This window comes from Anolis sagrei, chromosome 6 (genome assembly GCF_037176765.1).
Source record: "Anolis sagrei isolate rAnoSag1 chromosome 6, rAnoSag1.mat, whole genome shotgun sequence".
NCBI lineage: Eukaryota > Metazoa > Chordata > Lepidosauria > Squamata > Dactyloidae > Anolis > Anolis sagrei.
Window position 1 is genome coordinate 132,998,817 of NC_090026.1, and position 19,071 is coordinate 133,017,887.

The window sequence follows — 19,071 nt, forward strand, 5'->3', positions numbered from 1 at the left end:
AACCTGCAAACCTGCACCTTCAGGGGGAGTGGAACTCCATCCACCACCAGCTGTAACCCTATGCCCTGTTTGGCCTTGCGACTGACCAGGAGGAACTCTGTCTTGTCTGGATTAAGTTTTAGTTTGTTCACTCTCATCCAGATTGTCACAGCAGCCAAGCACCAGTTTAGGATCTCCTTTATAGCGGGTGGGAAGGAATGACAGAGCTGGACATCATCTGCGTATAGATGGCACTGAACACCGAAACTTTGGATGATGTTCAAGGTCTTGCAGACTCAGGGCAGCCATTGTGGCTTCCATCATGGAGCCCATCCATCTGACAACTGGTCATCTTTTATTACTGGCTTTGAATATCTCCAGGCTTGTCCTGTTTCTCAGCACTATATCTCTTCTCCAGGATCTATTGACTTACCTTCTGTAGTCCATGATATTTGCAGAACTTTCCTCCAGCATCACATTTGAAAGCATGGATGTTCTTCCTGACAGCTGGACTCCAGTTCCAATGCTCCAAGGCCAGGGCTTCCCGGATGTCTCTTGGTTTCTAGGCCACACTTTTATAGTTTGGTTTTAGGTTAATTTTTAAATCTCTTTTGCTGTTGAAATCTTTCATGGTGCTACCATTCTTTCATGGTGCTGCCTTTGTGTTTGTCAGTAGCTAATCCCTTCTATCTTTACACTGTCCTTTAGTGGTTGCAGCTGAGCACGGAACACATACATACCTAGAACCCAGGAGTTCATCCCACCCAAAGTGTCCACAGCACACACAGCAAGGGATAGGCTCAGAAGGTGCTGTTTACCTTGGCACTGGTCCTAAAGCTCTGGCGCTTTCACTTTCTCTACAGCCACGGCATTTCCCAGAAAGGAGGAGAGAAGCTCCCTCTTGTGTGGGGGAAAGGACACAGTCAAGGCCCATCTTAGAAAAGGGGAGAATTCCTTTCAATGTGGCCAAGCCCTCTTGGTTCAGAAATTTGAGCCTGCACCGAAGGAGCCAGTTGTTCTCAGCACAGAAACACAACCAGATATTCCGTTCCCAGAGCAAGCACCTTGTAAACATGGTGGGTGCCATGGATATAAGAGAATACCTTTCCCAATCACACCACAACACACACAGACACACACTCACTCATGTATAAATATGTGAGAGGAAGCCACAGGGAGGAGAGAGCAAGCCTGTTTTCTGCTTCCTTGGAGACGAGGACGCAATGGAAGAATGGCTTCAAACTACAAGAGAGGAGATTCCATCTGAACATGAGGAAGAACTTCCTGACTGTGAGAGCCGTTCAGCAGTGGAACTCTCTGCCCCGGAGTGTGGTGGGGGCTCCTTCGTTGGAAGCTTTTAAGCAGAGGCTGGATGGCCACCTGTCAGGGGTGATTTGAATGCAACATTCCTGCTTCTTGGCAGGGGGTTGGACTGGATGGCCCATGAGGTCTCTTCCAACTCTTTGATTCTATGATTCTATGATCTATGCCTGCATGGACATCCCAGAAGTCTGCAACATTGTTCAGGAGGCGGCAACAAAGTACGTTCCAAAGAAAAAGAAAACCAAGAAGGCAAAATGGTTGTCTGCTGAGACACTGGAAGTAGCCCAAGAAAGGAGGAAAGCAAAAGGAAACAGTGAAAAGGGGAGATATGCCCAGTTAAATGCGCAGTTCCAGAGGTTAGCCAGAAGAGATAAGGAACTATTTTTAAATAAGCAATGCATGGAAGTGGAAGAAGACAACAGAATAGGAAGGACAAGAGACCTCTTCCAGAAAATTAGAAACATTGGAGGTAAATTTCAGGCAAAAATTGGTGTGATAAGAAACAAAGATGGCAGGGACCTAACAGAAGCTGAAGAGATCAAGAGAAGGTGGCGAGACTATACAGAAGATCTGTATAGGAAGGATAACAATATTGAGGATAGCTTTGACGGTGTGGTGAATGAATTAGAACCAGACATCCTGAGGAGTGAGGTTGAATGGGCCTTAAGAAGCATTGCTAACAACAAGGCAGCAGGAGACGATGGAATCCCAGCTGAACTGTTTAAAATCTTAAAAGATGATGCTGTCAAGGTGATGCATGCCATTTGCCAACAAATATGGAAAACACAAGAATGGCCATCAGACTGGAAAAAATCAACTTATATCCCCATACCAAAAAAGGGAAATGCGAAAGACTGCTCAAACTTCCGTACAGTGGCCCTTATTTCTCATGCCAGTAAGGTAATGCTCAAGATCCTGCAAGGAAGAAGACTCCAGCCAGACATGGAGCGAGAGTTGCCAGATGTTCAAGCTGGGTTTAGAAAAGGCAGAGGAACCAGAGACCAGATTGCCAATATCCGCTGGATAATGGAGAAAGGCAGGGAGTTTCAGAAAAACATCTACTTCTGCTTCATTGACTATTCTAAAGCCTTTGACTGTGTGGATCATAATAAATTGTGGCAAGTTCTTGGTGAGATGGGCATACAAAGCCACCTTGTCTCTCTCCTGAGGAATCTGGACAAGGACCAAGTCGCAACAGTCAGAACTGACCACGGAACAACAGACTGGTTCAAGATTGGGAAAGGCGTACGGCAAGGCTGCATCCTCTCACCCAACCTTTTTAACTTGTATGCAGAACACATCATGCGAGGATGTGCGGGGCTGGATGAATGCAAAGCTGGGGTGAAAATAGCTGGAAGAAACATTAACAACCTCAGATATGCAGATGACACCACTCTGATGGCCGAAAGCAAGGAGGAGCTGAGGAGCCTTCTCATCAAGGTGAAAGAAGAAAGCGCAAAAGCCGGGTTGCAGCTAAACGTCAAAAAAACCAAGATTATGGCAACAAGAATGATTGACAACTGGGAAATAGAGGGAGAAACCGTGGAGGCCGTGACAGACTTTGTATTTCTAGGTGCAAAGATTACTGCAGATGCAGACTGTGGCCAGGAAATCAGAAGACGCTTCCTTCTTGGGAGGAGAGCAATGTCCAGTCTCGATAAAATAGTAAAGAGCAGAGACATCAGACTGGCAACAAAGATCCATTGCCTAGTCAAAGCCATGGTCTTCCCTGTAGTCACCTACGGATGTGAGAGCTGGACCTTAGGGAAGGCTGAGCGAAGGAAGATCGATGCTTTTGAGCTGTGGTGTTGGACGAAAGTTCTGAGAGTGCCTTGGACTGCGAGAAGATCCAACCAGTCCATCCTCCAGGAAATAAAGCCCGACTGCTCACTGGAGGGAAAGATACTAGAGACAAAGCTGGAGTACTTTGGCCACATCATGAGGAGACAGCAAAGCCTAGAGAAGGGAATGATGCTGGGGAAAGTGGAAGGCAAAAGGAAGAGGGGCCGACCAAGGGCAAGATGGATGGATGGCATCCATGAAGTGACTGGACTGACCTTGAGGGAGCTGGGGGTGGTAACGGCCGACAGGGAGCTCTGGCATAGGCTGGTCCATGAGGTCACGAAGAGTCGGAGACGACTGAACGAATGAACAACATGGACATCCCAGTGGAGGCAACCAAGACTGGGAAGACAAGCCAAGATGCCAGCGCTGTGGCTTGTGTCCCTCCTTGGCTTCATGTGCCCAGAGGTATCTGTGGAGCGCAAGGATGGGGACAGAAGGCTTTGCACAAAGGAGCCTGGCGTTGAGTCCCCCCAGGGGTGGGAAAAGCGGTATATAAATACCCAATACGCCCACATTTAAATACTGGTGGGGTTGGGTGAGGGCATTGACTTTGTCCTCTGGGAGTTGTAGTTGCTAGGATTTATAGTTCACCTACAATCAAGGAGCATTCTGAACTCCACTAACGATGGAATTGAACCAAACTTGGCACACAGAACTCCCATGACCAACAAAAAATACTGGAAGGGTTTTGTGGGCACTGGCCTTGAGTTTTGGGAGTTGTAGTTCACCTACACCCAGAGAACACTGTGGACTCAAACAGTGATGGATCTGGACCAAACTTGGCATGAATTTTCAATATGCCCAAATGTAAACACTAGTGGGTGTTTGGGGGAAATAGACCTTGTCATTTGGAAGTTGTAGTTGCTGGGATTTATAGTTCACCTACAATCAAAGAGCATTCTGAACCCTACCAACTACTGAATTGGGCCAAACTTCCCACCCAGAACCTCCATGACCAACAGAAAATACTGTAGGTTCTTGTGGGTTTTTTCAGGCTATAGGGCCATGTTTTAGAGGCATTTCTCCTGAAGTTTCGCCTGCATCTATGGCAAGCATCCTCAGAGGATGCAGGCGAAAGTCAGGAGAAATGCCTCTAGAACATGGCCCTATAGCCCGAAAAAACACCCACAAGAACCTAGTGATTCCAGTCATGAAAGCCTTCGACAATACAGAAAATACTGTGTTTTCTGGTGGTCTTTGGTGACCTCTCTGACACCCTCTTGCGACCTCTCCAGGGGTCCCGACCCCCATGTTGAGAAACACTGCCCTAAAGCATCTTTGTGACCCACAGCCAGGCACTGGGAGGGCAAGGGCTTGCACTCTCTTCCCCCTAAAGAAGAGGGAACCGAATTGAGCAAGAGTTTCGTCCTCACCACAGAGAGGAAGCGTGCCTTGTGCCCTTTTGCTGGTTGCAGGGAGAGACAGGAAGGCAGAAACGCCCTGTGAGCAGATTCGGAGGAAGGCAAGGTCCCAAAGCGGCTGCAGGGACTCAACGGTCTGTGTAGAGAGAGAGAAAGCCAGGAGCAGGTAAGAAAGTGGTAGTGGTCGGTGAGAGAGGAGGGTCTTGGCTGAGGATATCTCAAAGGGAGATAAACATTGGACTTCTGGATTCCTTCTCTGGCAATTTTAAGGTGAGGGGACATCTCCACCCCAGTGTCATTGGCAGAGATAGTTGTGCAGCAGTGGATTTTAGCCAGGTCCCATGCAAAAGACACACAGGCAAGAGGACAATTGAACAGAAAATGTTTACTCTTATTAGCAGAGGCAAACATAAGCTTGAAGTGTTGCATACAAAATCAAACAGTGCAACAAACTTACATCGTCCTTGTAAGTAACACAGAATAAGGCATCTTCATCTTCAATCAAATGAGAGAGCAAAACATAAACCTTGAGTAAATAGCTATTCCACCATAGCAAAGAGCATGGTGTTAAGATCGTCTGGAGGGGCCCTGCTCTCGGTCCCACCAGCCTCACAAGTGCGTCTGGTGGGGAAGAGGGACAGGGCCTTCTCGGTGGTGGCCCCTCGGCTCTGGAACTCCCTTCCACTGGAGATCAGAACTGCTCCTTCTATCCTGACATTTAGGAAACAGGTGAAAACGTGGCTCTGGAAACTGGCATTCGACGAGTGAGTCAATATCCTATGATATGGATGGATGATGATGAACAACAATTTTATTGTGACGACTGACCATTGTAATTATATGACTGTATTCTGCTCTTTTAATGTTTTAGTGTAATATGGAATATGATGTTTTAATGATTGCTTGTGATATTGTTGTTGGAAACCGGCCTGAGTCCCTCGATGGAGGTGAGAAGACCGGTATACAAAATTTCTAAATAAATAAATAAATAAATAAATAAATAATAAATCACTGTTAGAGCATAACAGCATCTCCTTCAGAGTAGCTTCTCCAAACGGCTCCCCAAAACTGCTCTCCAAACTGTATTCTAAGATCCATACAGTTATACTCCACCGGGTGTGGCTCAAACATGCTAGCTGACCTACATTACCAGCTGCACATAATAATTACCATCATAAGGTTTTTCACACACTTGATCCTGCTACGACTTATTGTAACAAAGATGTCCTTCTTGTCCGGCCAGATTGGCCAGAGGAAAGATGCCCAGGGCACCCTGGCCTCTATGAGGCTGCTGTTCCTGGCCACGCATGGACCCATACTTGCCTTATGCCCTCTCTCTACCTCTGCTGACACCTGTGTTCACTCATTCGCTTCTTCTTCCAAAAGCACTTTCTGTGGCCAGACCACCTGGGAAGGAAAATGGGAGCAATGCCCCTCAAAGAGGTCTTTTGCAACCCCAACAAAAGTTCCCTTCTGTCCCAAAATTTATTTATTTACTTTATTTACTGTATTTGTATACCGCCTTTCTCAGCCAATTGGCGACTCAAGGCGGTTTCCAACAAATCAGTATACATAAAACATAATATAGATAAAAAACATAAACAGTATAAGACATCAGAAAAGCAATAAAAACAACATCATCAGCATCTTATTATTCTCAAGCATTGTCCAATTCCATTGACAGGTCATTCGATTTCCTGTATTAGCTACTCTGTATTTGTAAACGCTTGCTCGAATAGCCACGTTGTAACTTGCCTCCAAAACGTCAAGAGGGAGGGAGCAGATCTGATCTCCCTAGGGAGGGCATTCCATAGCCGAGGGGCCACCACTGAGAAGGCCTTGTCTCTCATCCCCGCCAAACATCCTTGTGATGAAGGCGGGACCAAGAGCAGGGCCTCCCCAGATGATCTTAAAGTCCTCAGTGGTTCGTAAGGGGAGATACGTTCGGACAGGTAAGTTGGGCCAGAACCGTTTAGGGCAATGTTTCTCAACCTGGGGGTCGGGACCCCTGGGGGAGGTTGCGAGGGGGTGTCAGAGGGGTCGCCAAAGACCATCGAAAACACAGTATATTCTGTTGGTCATAGGATTTCTGCCTATAAAATGTCTGGTTTTTGCTATGTATGGGATCTCAGCTTCCTTTGGCAGATTACCGCAAGCTGGCATCACTTTCAGCCTATTGAATAAAACACCTCAGTGGTTTCTCCTTCAACTTGGTGAGATTTCTTCATTGGGGAACATTGGGCTTCTTCGTCTCACCAGGTGCACAGACCTACAGGGTGGCCTCTCATTGGAATCCGCCTATCGGGACTTGGTATCGGCACTTCAGGTTTTGCAATCTGCAGCTTGGATCTCACTATCCGCGGCTGTATTTCAGTGTTGGAAATGTTCAGCTCAAGTTTTAGTCTGAGATGAGCAAATGTGGGGCTGGAGCAGTGCTAGTCCCCCCTCCTTCTCCAAAAGACTTGTTCAGAGAATCAGAGAGTCAGAGAATCAAAGAGTTGGAAGAGACCTCCTGGGCCATCCAGTCCAACCCCATTCTGCCAAGAAGCAGGAATATTGCATTCAAATCACCCCTGACAGATGGTCATCCAGCCTCTGCTTAAAAGCTTCCAAAGGAGGAGCCTCCACCACACTCCGGGGCAGAGAGTTCCACTGCTGAACGGCTCTCACAGTCAGGAAGTTCTTCCTCATGTTCAGGTGGAATCCCCTCTCCTGTAGTTTGAAGCCATTGTTCCATTGTGTCCTAGTCTCCAAGGAAGCAGAAAACAAGCTTGCTCCCTCCTCCCCCCTGTGGCTTCCTCTCACATATTTAGACATGGCTATCATATCTCCTCTCAGCCTTCTCTTCTTCAGGCTAAACATGCCCAGTTCCCTAAGCCGCTCCTCATAGGGCTTGTTCTCCAGACCCTTGATCATTTTAGTCTCCCTCCTCTGGACACATTCCAGCTTGTCAATATCTCTCTTGAATTGTGGTGCCCAGAATTGGACACAATATTCCAGATGTGGTCTAACCAAAGCAGAATAGAGTAATATTAGTATTAGTAATAATGACAACGAAGTGGGTTTTAGAGCAGCAGCCATTGCTCAGTTGCCTCCCTGCTTTCATCAGTGTGCCAATGCTTAGCACACCATCTCCTGATTGAAAGACAGGGAGCATGTGGGGCTGCAAGGTAAAGATTTATAGCAACCCTGGTGTAGTGTACTTTTGGTATCATGCATTAGAGCAGTGGTTCTCAACCTTCCTAATGCCACGACCCCTTAATATAGTTCCTCATGTTGTGGTGACCTCCAACCAGGCTCGTAGCCAGGATTTCGATTCGGGGGGGGGGGGGGGGGGGGGCTGAGTTTGTTTCGGGGGGGGGGGGGGCTGAGTCTGAGTGAAAGAGGGTCTACCCTAGCAAACCTTTTGTATCGTTACCCCAATACCCCCATGCATATGGAATATATTGAGCATGGCGATCAGATCATGATAGGAATAAACATAACAGTTTAAATCATGTACCAGTAAGGCCTTCTCATAGACCACCCTGAGAATTTGGGGGGGGGGGGGGGTGAAGTCCCTCAAGCACCCCCCCCCCCACCATACAATTATTTTTGTTGCTACTTCATACCTGTAATTTTGCTCCTGTTATGAATCGTAATGTAAATATCTGATATGCAGGATGTATTTTCATTCACTAGATCAAATTGGGCACAAATACCCAATACGCCCAATGACCAACAGAAAATACTGTGTTTTCCTGATGGTCTTTGGTGACCCCTCTGACACCCCCTCATGAACCCCCCCCCCCCCCAGGTTGAGAAACACTGCATTAGAGCCTTGTGGTTTCCATTGTTGCCCCATTGTTGATGTCCAACACACACTTTCCCTCTTTAACTCTGCCCAAAATGCAAAGGCACTCGTTTGATGCAAGAAAGTGCTTGGAACAACAACAGCAGAGCTGGCCTTTTTGTGTAATCCGGACTGCCTTGTGGCTTGTGAAAGAGTCCAAAATGCCATCCTTCCCTGTTGTGCTTCCCTTGTAGAGACACCCCATGCCTTCAGTCAACCCCCCTGTTTAAACAGGTCCATTGACTTATTTCTGGTCCCAATTCAAGGTGCAGGTGATCATCTATAAAGCCCTAAATGGTTTGGGACCTGCTTATCTTAGCAATCGCATTTTTCCCTCCAAACCAGTGCATACCCTGAGATCATACCCTGAGATCATACCCTGAGATCATCTCTAGCTCCCACCCCCGTCTCAGGTGTAGTTCGTGGGGACGAGAGAGGGGGCCTTTTCTGTGGTGGCTCCCTGGCTTTGGAACTCCCTCCCTAAGGAGATCAGAAAGGCTCCCACCTTGTCCTCCTTTCGGAGGGAATTAAAAACCTGGATGTTCCGCTGTGCCTTTGATTATTTTATTTATTTATTTATTTATTTATTTATTATTCGAACTTCTATGCGGCCACTCCCCTGGAGCTCGGAGCGGCTTACAAGAACAGGCTAAAATCTAACACAATTTAAAAACAATTTAAAACAATTTAAAAACAGCAATATCAAAGGTCAAAGGCCTGTCGAAACAGTTAGGTCTTACATGCCCTGCGGAAAGCTGATAAGTCCCGCAAGGCACGGACTTCAGGTGGCAGAGTATTCCAGAGTGATGGTGCCACTGCTGTGAAGGCTCTGCGTCTGGTTGCTGTTAGGCGCAAGATCTTGACACTGGGAATTTCCAATAGATCTTGGTCCTCAGAATGGAGGGATCTCTGGGGTTGGGAGGGGGTGAGGTGGTCCCTCAGGTACATCGGCCCCAGACCATGCAAGGCCTTCAAGGTGAGTCCCATCCCTTTGAAAGCGATCCGGTGCTCAATTGGTAACCAATGCAGCTGGAGTAAGATTGGGGTGATGTGGCATCTCATCGGAATTCCCGCAAGAAGCCGAGCAGCTGCATTTTGTACCAACTTGAGCTTCCGGATCACCGACAGAGGAAGGCCAATGTAGAGGGTGTTACAGTAGTCCAGCCTTGAGATGACCGTGGCCTGGATCACCATAGCCAGGTCATCCCTGGACAGGTAAGGGGCCAGCCGTCTAGCCTGCCGCAGGGGAAAGAAAGAAGGCGGTTCTGCTCACGGCGGAGAGAGACCTGGGCTTCCATCGTCAGCAGAGGGTCCAAAAGGACTCCCAGACTCTTGACCAACGAGGACGGGCGTAGCGCCTCGCCATCCAGGGTAGGCAGCTGGATATCCCTACTGCCCGGTTGACCCAGCCATAGGATCTCCGTCTTTGCTGCATTCACTCTCAACCTGCCGGCACACAGCCATCCAGTCACGGCCTCGAGGCACTGATGGAAGGAATCGGGGACAGAGTCCGGTCGGCCTTCCATCTTCAGCACCAGCTGAGTGTCATTGGCGTACTGCTAACACTCAAGCTCAAAACCTCGAACCAGCTGGGCAAGTGGTCGCATATAGATGTTAAACACCAGAGGGGAGAGAATGGCCCCCTGAGGAACCCCACAAGATAGAGGGTTCCTCAGGGGGCCTCATCAGACATGATGAGGGCCATGTATAAATGTGAGAGGAAGTCACAGGGAGGAGGGACAAGCTTGTTTTCTGCTTCCCTGGAGACTAGGACGTGATGGGACAATGGCTTCAAACGACAAGAGAGGAGATTCCATCTGAACATGAGGAAGAACTTCCTGACTGTGAGAGCCATTCAGCAGTGGAACTCTCTGCCCCGGAGTGTGGTGGAGGCTCCTTCTTTGAAAGCTTTTAAACAGAGGCTGGATGGCCATCTGTCAGGGGTGATTTGAATGCAATATTCCTGCTTCTTGGCAGAATGGGGTTGGACTGGATGATGGCCCAAGAGGTCTCTCTTTGATTTTATGATTCCTATGGGCACCTGTGAGGAATCATGGTACCCATTGAGCTTGAACTCAGCTATGTCCCCTTGTCTCAGCCATACTGTTTTTATGAGGTTGTTTATGACTGTGTTTGTTTCATTGTTTCATTATTTTATTGATTGATGTTATTTGTGTATTTGTTTTTATCTATAACATTTCGGGTTTGTCCCTTTCTAAGCCACCTTGAGTCCCCTAAGGGAGATGGTTGGTGGGTTTAAAAATAAAGATTATTATTATTATTATTATTATTATTATTATTATTATTTTCTGCAGAGATGGAGGCCAAAGGCTGAAGAGCGCAAGAAGGTGATACTTACGTTTGGAAAGACTTCAGAGGGAGGCGAACATGAAGCGGACAGGTAAGGAAGAAGTTGCAGGCACAACACCTGCAGAGTTGCCCGGAACAAAGGATTTCTGTGGCTCCAGAGATTGTTGCAAAGGGGTTTCGACATTGCCAGACTTCCTCTATTTCCAGCTGTGAGTGGGAGGGATGCTTCTTTCTCGTATTCCCCTGTTGTCAGAGGAAACACCACAAGAAGAGCTGCAATGGAGGCTCAGAGAGGCCTCTTCATGATTCTAACAGAGATTTTAACAGGTCCAATGTCCTTGGGCAATGGGGTTCACTCCTGGTTTTCATCTGAACATGCATTTACACTGTAGAGTTAATGCAGTTTGACACCATATAATTGGATCAATGATATGGAGAAGGATGAGAGGAGATATGATAGCCATGTATAAATATATTGTCGAAGGCTTTCATGGCCGGAATCACTGGGTTGTTGTAGGTTTTTCCGGGCTATATGGCCATGTTCTGGAGGCAATTTCTCTCCTGACGTTTCGCCTGCATCTATAGCAAGCATCCTCTGAGAACATGGCCATATAGCCCGGAAAAACCTACAACAACCCATGTATAAATATGTGAGAGGAAGCCACAAGGAGGAGGGAGCAAGCTTCCTTTCTGCTTCCCTGGAGACTAGGACGCAATGGAACAATGGCTTCAAACTACAAGAGAGGAGATTCCATCTGAACATGAGGAAGAACTTCCTGATTGTGAGAGTCGTTCAGCAGTGGAACTCTCTGCCCCGGAGTGTGGTGGAGGCTCCTTCTTTGGAAGCTTTGAAACAGAAGCTGGATGGCCATCTGTCAGGGGTGATTTGAATGTAATATTCCTGTTTCTTGGCAGAATGGGGTTGGACTGGATGGCCCAGGAGGTCTCTTCCAACTCTTTGATTCTATGATTCTATGATTCTATAAAAATCTGGGAGATGTAGTTTAGTGAGGCACCAGTGTTCTTTGCCAGAGAAGGCTACAGGCCTTGGAAACTACTCCTCCCACTCAGCCATAGTAGTCCAAGAGGCCTCAAACTGCCCTAGTTCTACACTCTGAACCTCCCAGATGCTGAACTGAATACCCTCAAAATGAGTTCAATGTATTGGACAGCCAAAGTTGGGACTACACTCTGTGTTGTCCAAAGTTGGGACTAGAACCCAGAGTGGGGTCATTTTCCCTGCTGACAAAGACCAAAGTGTGGATGAAAGGGGTGGGCATTGGCAGTGAAAAGACAGGAGGGAGGACAAGGGGCCACTTCACCCTTTCTGTGCCACAATCCCACCTCTCCCAAACAGCTGCTTGCACGGGGCAAAAAAGTCCCCAAAGGCACGCAATGGTAGGAATTTCCCAAGCTGCCTTTTGCTGAGCCAGGTGTTTGCTTCCATGGAGCACGGTGGTCCCTCTGACTGGCAACACAGAGAGAGGTGAGGTGCTGTGAGTTTTTTGGGCTGTATGGCTATGTTCCAACAGCATTCTCTCCTGACGTTTCACCTGCATCTGTGGCTGGCACCCTCAGAGGTTCTTTTGGCAGTGAAGGAAGACAAGGAAGAAAGAGAAAAAGAGGGAGGGAAGGAAGGAAGGAAAGGGAGAAGCAAAGATGGAAGCAAAAAGCAAAGGAAGGAAGGAAGGAAGGAAAGAAGGAGGTAGAGAAGGAAGAAAGGAGAGAAAGAAGGAGGAAAAGAAAGAAGGAAAGGGAGAAGCAAAGATGGAAGCAAAGATGGAAGCAAAAAGCGATGGAAGGGAGGAAGAAAAGAGGTAGAGAAGGAAGAAAGGTGAGAAAGAGGGAGGAAAAGAAAAAGGGGGGAAGGAAAGAAAGAGGTAGAGAAGGAAGGAAGGAGAGAAGGAAAGAAAAAAAGGAAAGGAAGGAAAGAGGGAGGGAAGGAAGGAAGAAAAGAAGGAGAGAAAGTAGGAGGGAAGGTTGGCCACAGCAACACGTGGCGGGTACAGCTAGTCTGGTATAAAAAGACAGGCAGAAATATAAACCACACGTAGTTCACATTGGATCCACCCACACACAGCCTTACCAGGGAAAGAAAATATGCCACGCAGGTGAACAGTAAAGAACAAGTAGTTTACTCTTCTTATTTCAGAACAAGCGAGGAAAGACAAAGGTAGAGAAGGAAGAAAGAAGAAGCGAAAGAAAAAGAGGGAAGGAGAGAAAGAAAGAAGGAGAGAAAGAGGGAGGGAGGGTTGGCCACAGCAATGTGTGGTGGGTACAGTTAGTGTATATATATATATATATATATTATATATATATATAGAGAGAGAGAGAGAGAGCATCTTTACTTCGTGGATTTTCACTTCTTGCGGGTGGTTCTGCAACGTAACACCCATGATAAGTGAGGGAACACTGTATACCTATGGAATAATGTCTAGGGTGGGGGGAAGAACCCTTGTCTGCTTAAAGTAAGGGTTCTTTCTCCCACCCTAGACATTCCGAAAACATATATATCCTCCAGTTGTCTCACCTCCAACAGACCTCTGAGGATGCTTGCTCAGATGCAGGTGAAACATCAGGAGAGAATACTGCTGGAACATAGACATACAGCCTGAAAAAACCCACAGCAACCCATTGATTCCTGCTATGAAAGCCTCTGACAATACATAGAGAGAGAGAGATCTTTCTTGACCCCTGCGGATTTTACTCAGTGCCCAAAGTCCAAATTCAAAAAGACTCGCAGACCAGAGTAAAAATGAACAGAAAAATCTTTACTCTTTACTCAGCAGAGATGAAACATAAACTTGTAATGTTGCATATACAAATCAATCAGTGCAAGAAACTTACATAGTCTTTGTAAGTAACACAAAATAAGGCATCTTCATCTTAAATCAAACGGGAGGGCAAAAATAAACCTTGAGTAAATAGCTATTCCACCATAGCCTCCTTCAGAGTAGCTCCTCCAAACTGCTCCCCAGAGCAAAGCCTTTGAGCATAGATCTCCTCAGAGAAAAAGCTCTCCACCATCCACACCCACCATACAGATATACCCCATTAGGTGTGGTCCAAGCTTGCTCGTTGACCTACATTACCAGCTGAACATGATAATCAACACCATAAGGTTTTTCTTCGACACACACACACTTGGTCCTGCTACAACTTAGCGAAACAAATTTCACAGCAGGAAAATTTTCTAGAAGCAACAGTTGGATAATTGCTTGCACACTACCACCATCCAGTGGTTCTCTGTATTATGGTTTCGGTTTTATATAGAGCTCCAAAGCAACAGTGGAGTATGTGCCTTTATAGAATCATAGAATCATAGAATCAAAGAGTTGGAAGAGACCTCCTGGGCCATCATCCAGTCCAACCCCATTCTGCCAAGAAGCAGGAATATTGCATTCAAAGCCCTCCTGACAGATGGCCATCCAGCCTCCGCTTAAAAGCTTCCAAAGAAGGAGCCTCCACCACACTCCGGGGCAGAGAGTTCCACTGCTGAACGGCTCTCACAGTCAGGAAGTTCTTCCTCATGTTCAGATGGAATCTCCTCTCTTGTAGTTTGAAGCCATTGTTCCCTTGCGTCCTAGTCTCCAGGGAAGTAGAAAGGAAGCTCCCTCCCTCCTCCCTGTAGCTTCCTCTCACCTATTTATACATGGCTATCATGTCTCCTCTCAGCCTTCTCTTCTTCAGGCTAAACATGCCCAGCTCCTTAAGCCGCTCCTCCTTTGGCGTTCCCTATCCTGTGAGCTCAAGCTCAGAGGAAGGCAATTTTGGCAAATCCTCTTCAGAAGAAAACAATTGGAAGGGCAGCATTATATAGTAGTTTGAGTGTTGCATTCGCTCAACCCTGGAGTTGAATCCCTGGAAATTTCAGTGCTTTGGGCAAATCCCGTTCCCCAAACTTATAGTAAGGCCATGGTGGCAAACCTCTGGAGAAAATCCTAGAAGAGGTTTGCCATACGTTGTTATGGCCAGGAAGGTAAATAACTGCGACTGACCTTAGCTTCCGTTTGAGGTAAGCCCCATCTGTGGTTGAGCTAGCCCACCCCACCAATATGGCCCTGTTTGGGGAATATGGCATGGGATGAAGACTGTTATTCATACAGCAACATAATTGGAGTTTACAGTATTTATATTCTGCCCTTCTCACTCCGAAGGAGACTCAGGGTGGATCACAATGCACACATACACAACAAACATTCAATCCCGTTTTTAGACATACAAGACATGCAGATAGAGTTAATTCAGCATTTTTTTCGAACTTCAGTTTCTGGAGGGTGCTCAATTCTGGCCACAGGGGGGAGTTGTCGCTTCGTCAACTATTTATCTATTTGTTTGTTTGTTTGTTTGTTTACAACAGTTATATGCCACCCTTCTCACCCTGAAGGGGACTCAGAGTGGCTTACAAGATATATAGACATGCAATATATTCTATTATTAGCATAGTACAATATGAGTATTATACATTACTATATTGTACTATACCATTGTATTGTAATATTATTAGTAATATTACATGTAATATAAAATATATAATTATACTATCATATCATCATTATTATTACATTGTATTACATTATAATATTAAAAATATTATATGTATGTTTGTTTATGACACCGAGCATTTGACCGTGCCTTTGGGTAATTAAGCGGATAATGACAATACCGATGTTGACAATGGCTTGGAAATGGATTATGGATGAGTTTGATGGAGCATCCAACCTCAGTTTTTGACTAATAATGGTCACCAGAGTGGTAATTCTTAGTAGATTTTAATTGTATTGTTTTAATGTTTTCAACTATTTATAATTACTGTTTGTTTTTATTTTGTATATATTGCGGCATTGAATTGCTGCTGATTGGAAGCTGCCCTAAGTCCCCCCCCCCCTTAGAGGGTTGAGAAGGGCGGGGTACAAATATTTGAAATAAATAAATAAAAATAGGGTTTTACTCCTTGCTCTTTGATCTCCAGCATTTTTATGGTGTCATAAATTAACCTTGCCACTTTACGTGGTCCCTAATTTCTCTACTCACTGCTGGGCTGTTTTTGAACTGCTTAGGTGGATAGTAAGCTGGAATATTAATAGTTCGGAGCTCAAACCCAATTTGGGCTTTGAACTTGCCACCTTCTGGTTAGCAGTGATTTATTGCTGTTAGTGATTAACCAGCTGGGCCCTAATGGGATGTCTCTCTGTTTCCCTTTTGCTGATGCAACCTTCGAAACCCACAGGGGAATCAGAAGTGCGGATCGTCCTCCTTGGCAAATCCGGAGTTGGAAAGAGTGCCACAGGGAACACCATTCTTGGTCGGAGGGAGTTTGAGTCCCGGCTTCAAGCGAGGACCACGACTGTGGCCTCTCAACGGCGCCACGGGAAGTGGAAGGACCTGGCTGTTTCTGTGGTTGACACGGCAGACGTCTGCAACCCAAAAGTCCCCAGCGAAGAACTGGAACCCAGGGTCCGGCACACCATTGCCCTCACCAGACCTGGTCCCCATGCACTCCTGTTTGTGACCCAGGCTGGCCATTTCACCCCAGAAGATGAGGCGGCAGCAGACCAGCTCCAGGAGATGTTTGGAGCAGAGGCCATTCAACACACAATTGTCCTCTTCACCCACAAAGAGGACTTGGGAGGGATCTCCTTGCAAGAACATGTCAACAGATCCCACAACGGAGCTCTGCTGGGGCTGATCCAGAAATGCGGGAACCGAGTATGTGCATTTGACAACAACGCCCTTGAGGAAGATCAGGAGGAGCAAGTCTCCGAATTGATGGAAATGGTCCTGAATATGATCCGGGAGAACAGAAGGCTTTACGGCAACAAGAGGCCGTACCTGGAATCTTCCATTATGGAGGAAGCCTCCGGATCCTTCGTAGCAGAAAGGAGGAGAGCCGAGGAAAGGGAAAGAGGAGCGTTGGAGAGGTTCAGCTGCAGGACGGGATTTGCAGTCCTTGCCTTGGGTGCATGTCTTGCTTTCCTGTATTGCCTTAGCTATCTCATTTCTAACAGGGACTGAGAAATAATGGAAAGCCAATTGGCTGCCTCCATATTATAAGAAAACTAGCTCAACCCAGCTGTGCTGGTACGGCTGTACCAGGAGCTCCAACTTCCTTTTCTTTCTTTGAGTATTTGCATGTATTCCAAAGTTCCATGCATTTTGCAATAAGGTGGCTTCCCTTGGTTTGCAGCCACCTGCCTATCATTGTTGGGTTTTTTAGTTCCGCCCCTTTCCCCAGGGTTCAGGAAGAAAAGGGAGCCATTTTAGCTCAGTCTTACAGTTGAAAGCTTAGCTACAGGGTGCGAATCAGCTCCACCTGTAGAGAAGCTTCATTTCTTACGAAATTCCAAGGCAAAACAGTTCCAAAGGACTCCAGCTGGAGAATCTACAAAGCCTTGACTGGTAGGTCTACTCAGGACCCAAGAAGCAGTTTGGAACCGGGAGTAGAGCCCACACCAGCAAAGTTTAGAAAGTAGATTGCCCAAGGAGGGCTTAAAAAGGGTTTTCCTCTTAAAGAAAAGAAACAGTGCACGAAGCCAGTTGCCTGTCCCTTGTGGACAAGATTAAGAATGTCAGGATTAATTTAGTTATATGTGTGTTTTTCAATGTGTTTCTATGTAATTCCAAGATGGATTCTACTGTGCATTAGAAATGCTGTGCAGAATGTTTAATTTCATGAGGCTGTGATTATGTAACCTTGAGAGAAGTGAGATAATGCTTGCTCTTGCTGGGAACAGAAGGGAGTAACCGGTCTCAGCAAGAAGAGAGATAAGCAGATGTGAAGAGACTTTCATTTTTGACTAGTTCCTGTTTGTAGCTCGCTGTAGAAAGACGTGTGTTTGATGTACTTAGTAAAACTTAGTTTCTTTTGTAACTCAAAGCCCGCAGAGTCCTTATTTTTGCAACTTAGTGTCTGTGTGATCTGGCATTCCTTCCGCTGGCAAACGTCAACACTCTGACAAAGAAAGACACCAGTTGATTCAAAGCCTTGAAGTATTTGTTTGACCTGTTGAAGATCTGCGAAGTATTTGATTGTTTTGTTGAAGACCTAAGCAATAATAAAGGACTTTGTTAAACTTTTCAAGCTTTTAAAGACTCTGTATAGGAAAATCCTTAGGGCCTCTCACTCGAGGCACCCCGGCTTCCCGCTGGGCACAAAGAGCACGTCCTGTTCAAAAGCCAATTGCTATAGGCACAGCGTGTGACAGCACACCAGCCATGCTTCACTGTGCCTCAGTCTGATATGAAATGAATGAGATAATAAATAAATGTATTATTGTGAACATAGATTAACCGAGAAAACACATCATTCATTCCCATACCCTGCCTTGCATTGCTGTGTCCATGTGGAATGAAAAGAAAGGAAAGATAAAGAGATTTTTTACACAAATTATTTTTATTCTAAAGCTAGTGGAGAGACTACATTTATGGTTTGTCCTTTTTCTGCAGAAACATAAAGATCTGATGGTTTGGAGCAAGCGACGTCTAAGTGCCCCTGAAAAAAGCAACTGTTTTCTAAATTCAAACCGCACACTTGCAAAGACTTCCCCTGTTAACAAATCCCCTTTGGAATGTGTAGTTTCCTGGAAATGAAGTCCATCGCGAGGATGGGGAATGCTATTGTTTTGATATTGCGGAACTTCACAAAGTCCAAATACAGGGTTATCCCAAAAGTACGGTTCCAAGGCTTGTAGCTCTCACGGGGAATTTTCGTGGGAAAAGTTGGTATCACTACCATGTAGCAGGAAGCCAGCAGAAGTGAATGAGCAGTGCTAGTCATCAGTAGCTCATTGAGTGACATTGTGGTGAAGGTTAGAGATGAGCATCCTCATTACGTTTCCCTCCAAGGACAAAGTTTGTGCTGCAATATGCTACCTAAATGCGAAGGGCATGAACACCGCTGCAATTCATCACAAGATTGTTTCAGTTTATGGAGAGGATGTAATGGCAAGACAGCATGTGGCAAAATGAGTACGGAATTTCAATGGCGGAAGGAGGAAATTCACAATGAAGACAGAAGTGGACGGCCATTCGTTGTGACTGATAACGTGGCTGAAAACAACAGCAGGAGACTTCTATGACACAGGCATGAAAAAAACATCCCACGGATGACAAAATGTATTGAACTGAATGGTGATTATGTAGAAAAATAATGTAATACAGATGCTACAGTCAATATAAATTTGATTAAAATATATTCATTCTTCATATTTTTAAAAAAATCTTGTAACCTTAGGGTTGTTGTAGTTTTTTTCGGGCTATATGTCCATGTTCTAGAGGGCTATATGGCCATGTTCTCCTAACGCAGAGTTTCTCAACCTGGGGGTCGGGACCCGTGTGGGGGTCACAAGGGGGTGTCAGAGGGGTCGCCAAAGACTATCAGAAAACATAGTATTTTCTGTTGGTCATGGGGGTTCTGTGTGG

The 19,071-nt window shown here is 46.1% G+C and overlaps 1 protein-coding gene across 1 annotated transcript; it reads left to right on the top strand.

Moving 5' to 3' along the window:
- The first annotated feature begins 4,534 nt into the window (after nt 1-4,534).
- LOC132779090 (GTPase IMAP family member 2-like) lies at nt 4,535-18,370 on the top strand. The gene is made up of 3 exons (XM_067470454.1): nt 4,535-4,674; nt 10,656-10,741; nt 15,881-18,370. Exons 2-3 carry the CDS (start codon nt 10,729-10,731, stop codon nt 16,663-16,665), a joined length of 798 nt encoding a protein of 265 aa, XP_067326555.1. The 5' UTR covers nt 4,535-4,674; nt 10,656-10,728; the 3' UTR covers nt 16,666-18,370.
- The last annotated feature ends 701 nt before the right edge of the window (nt 18,371-19,071 follow it).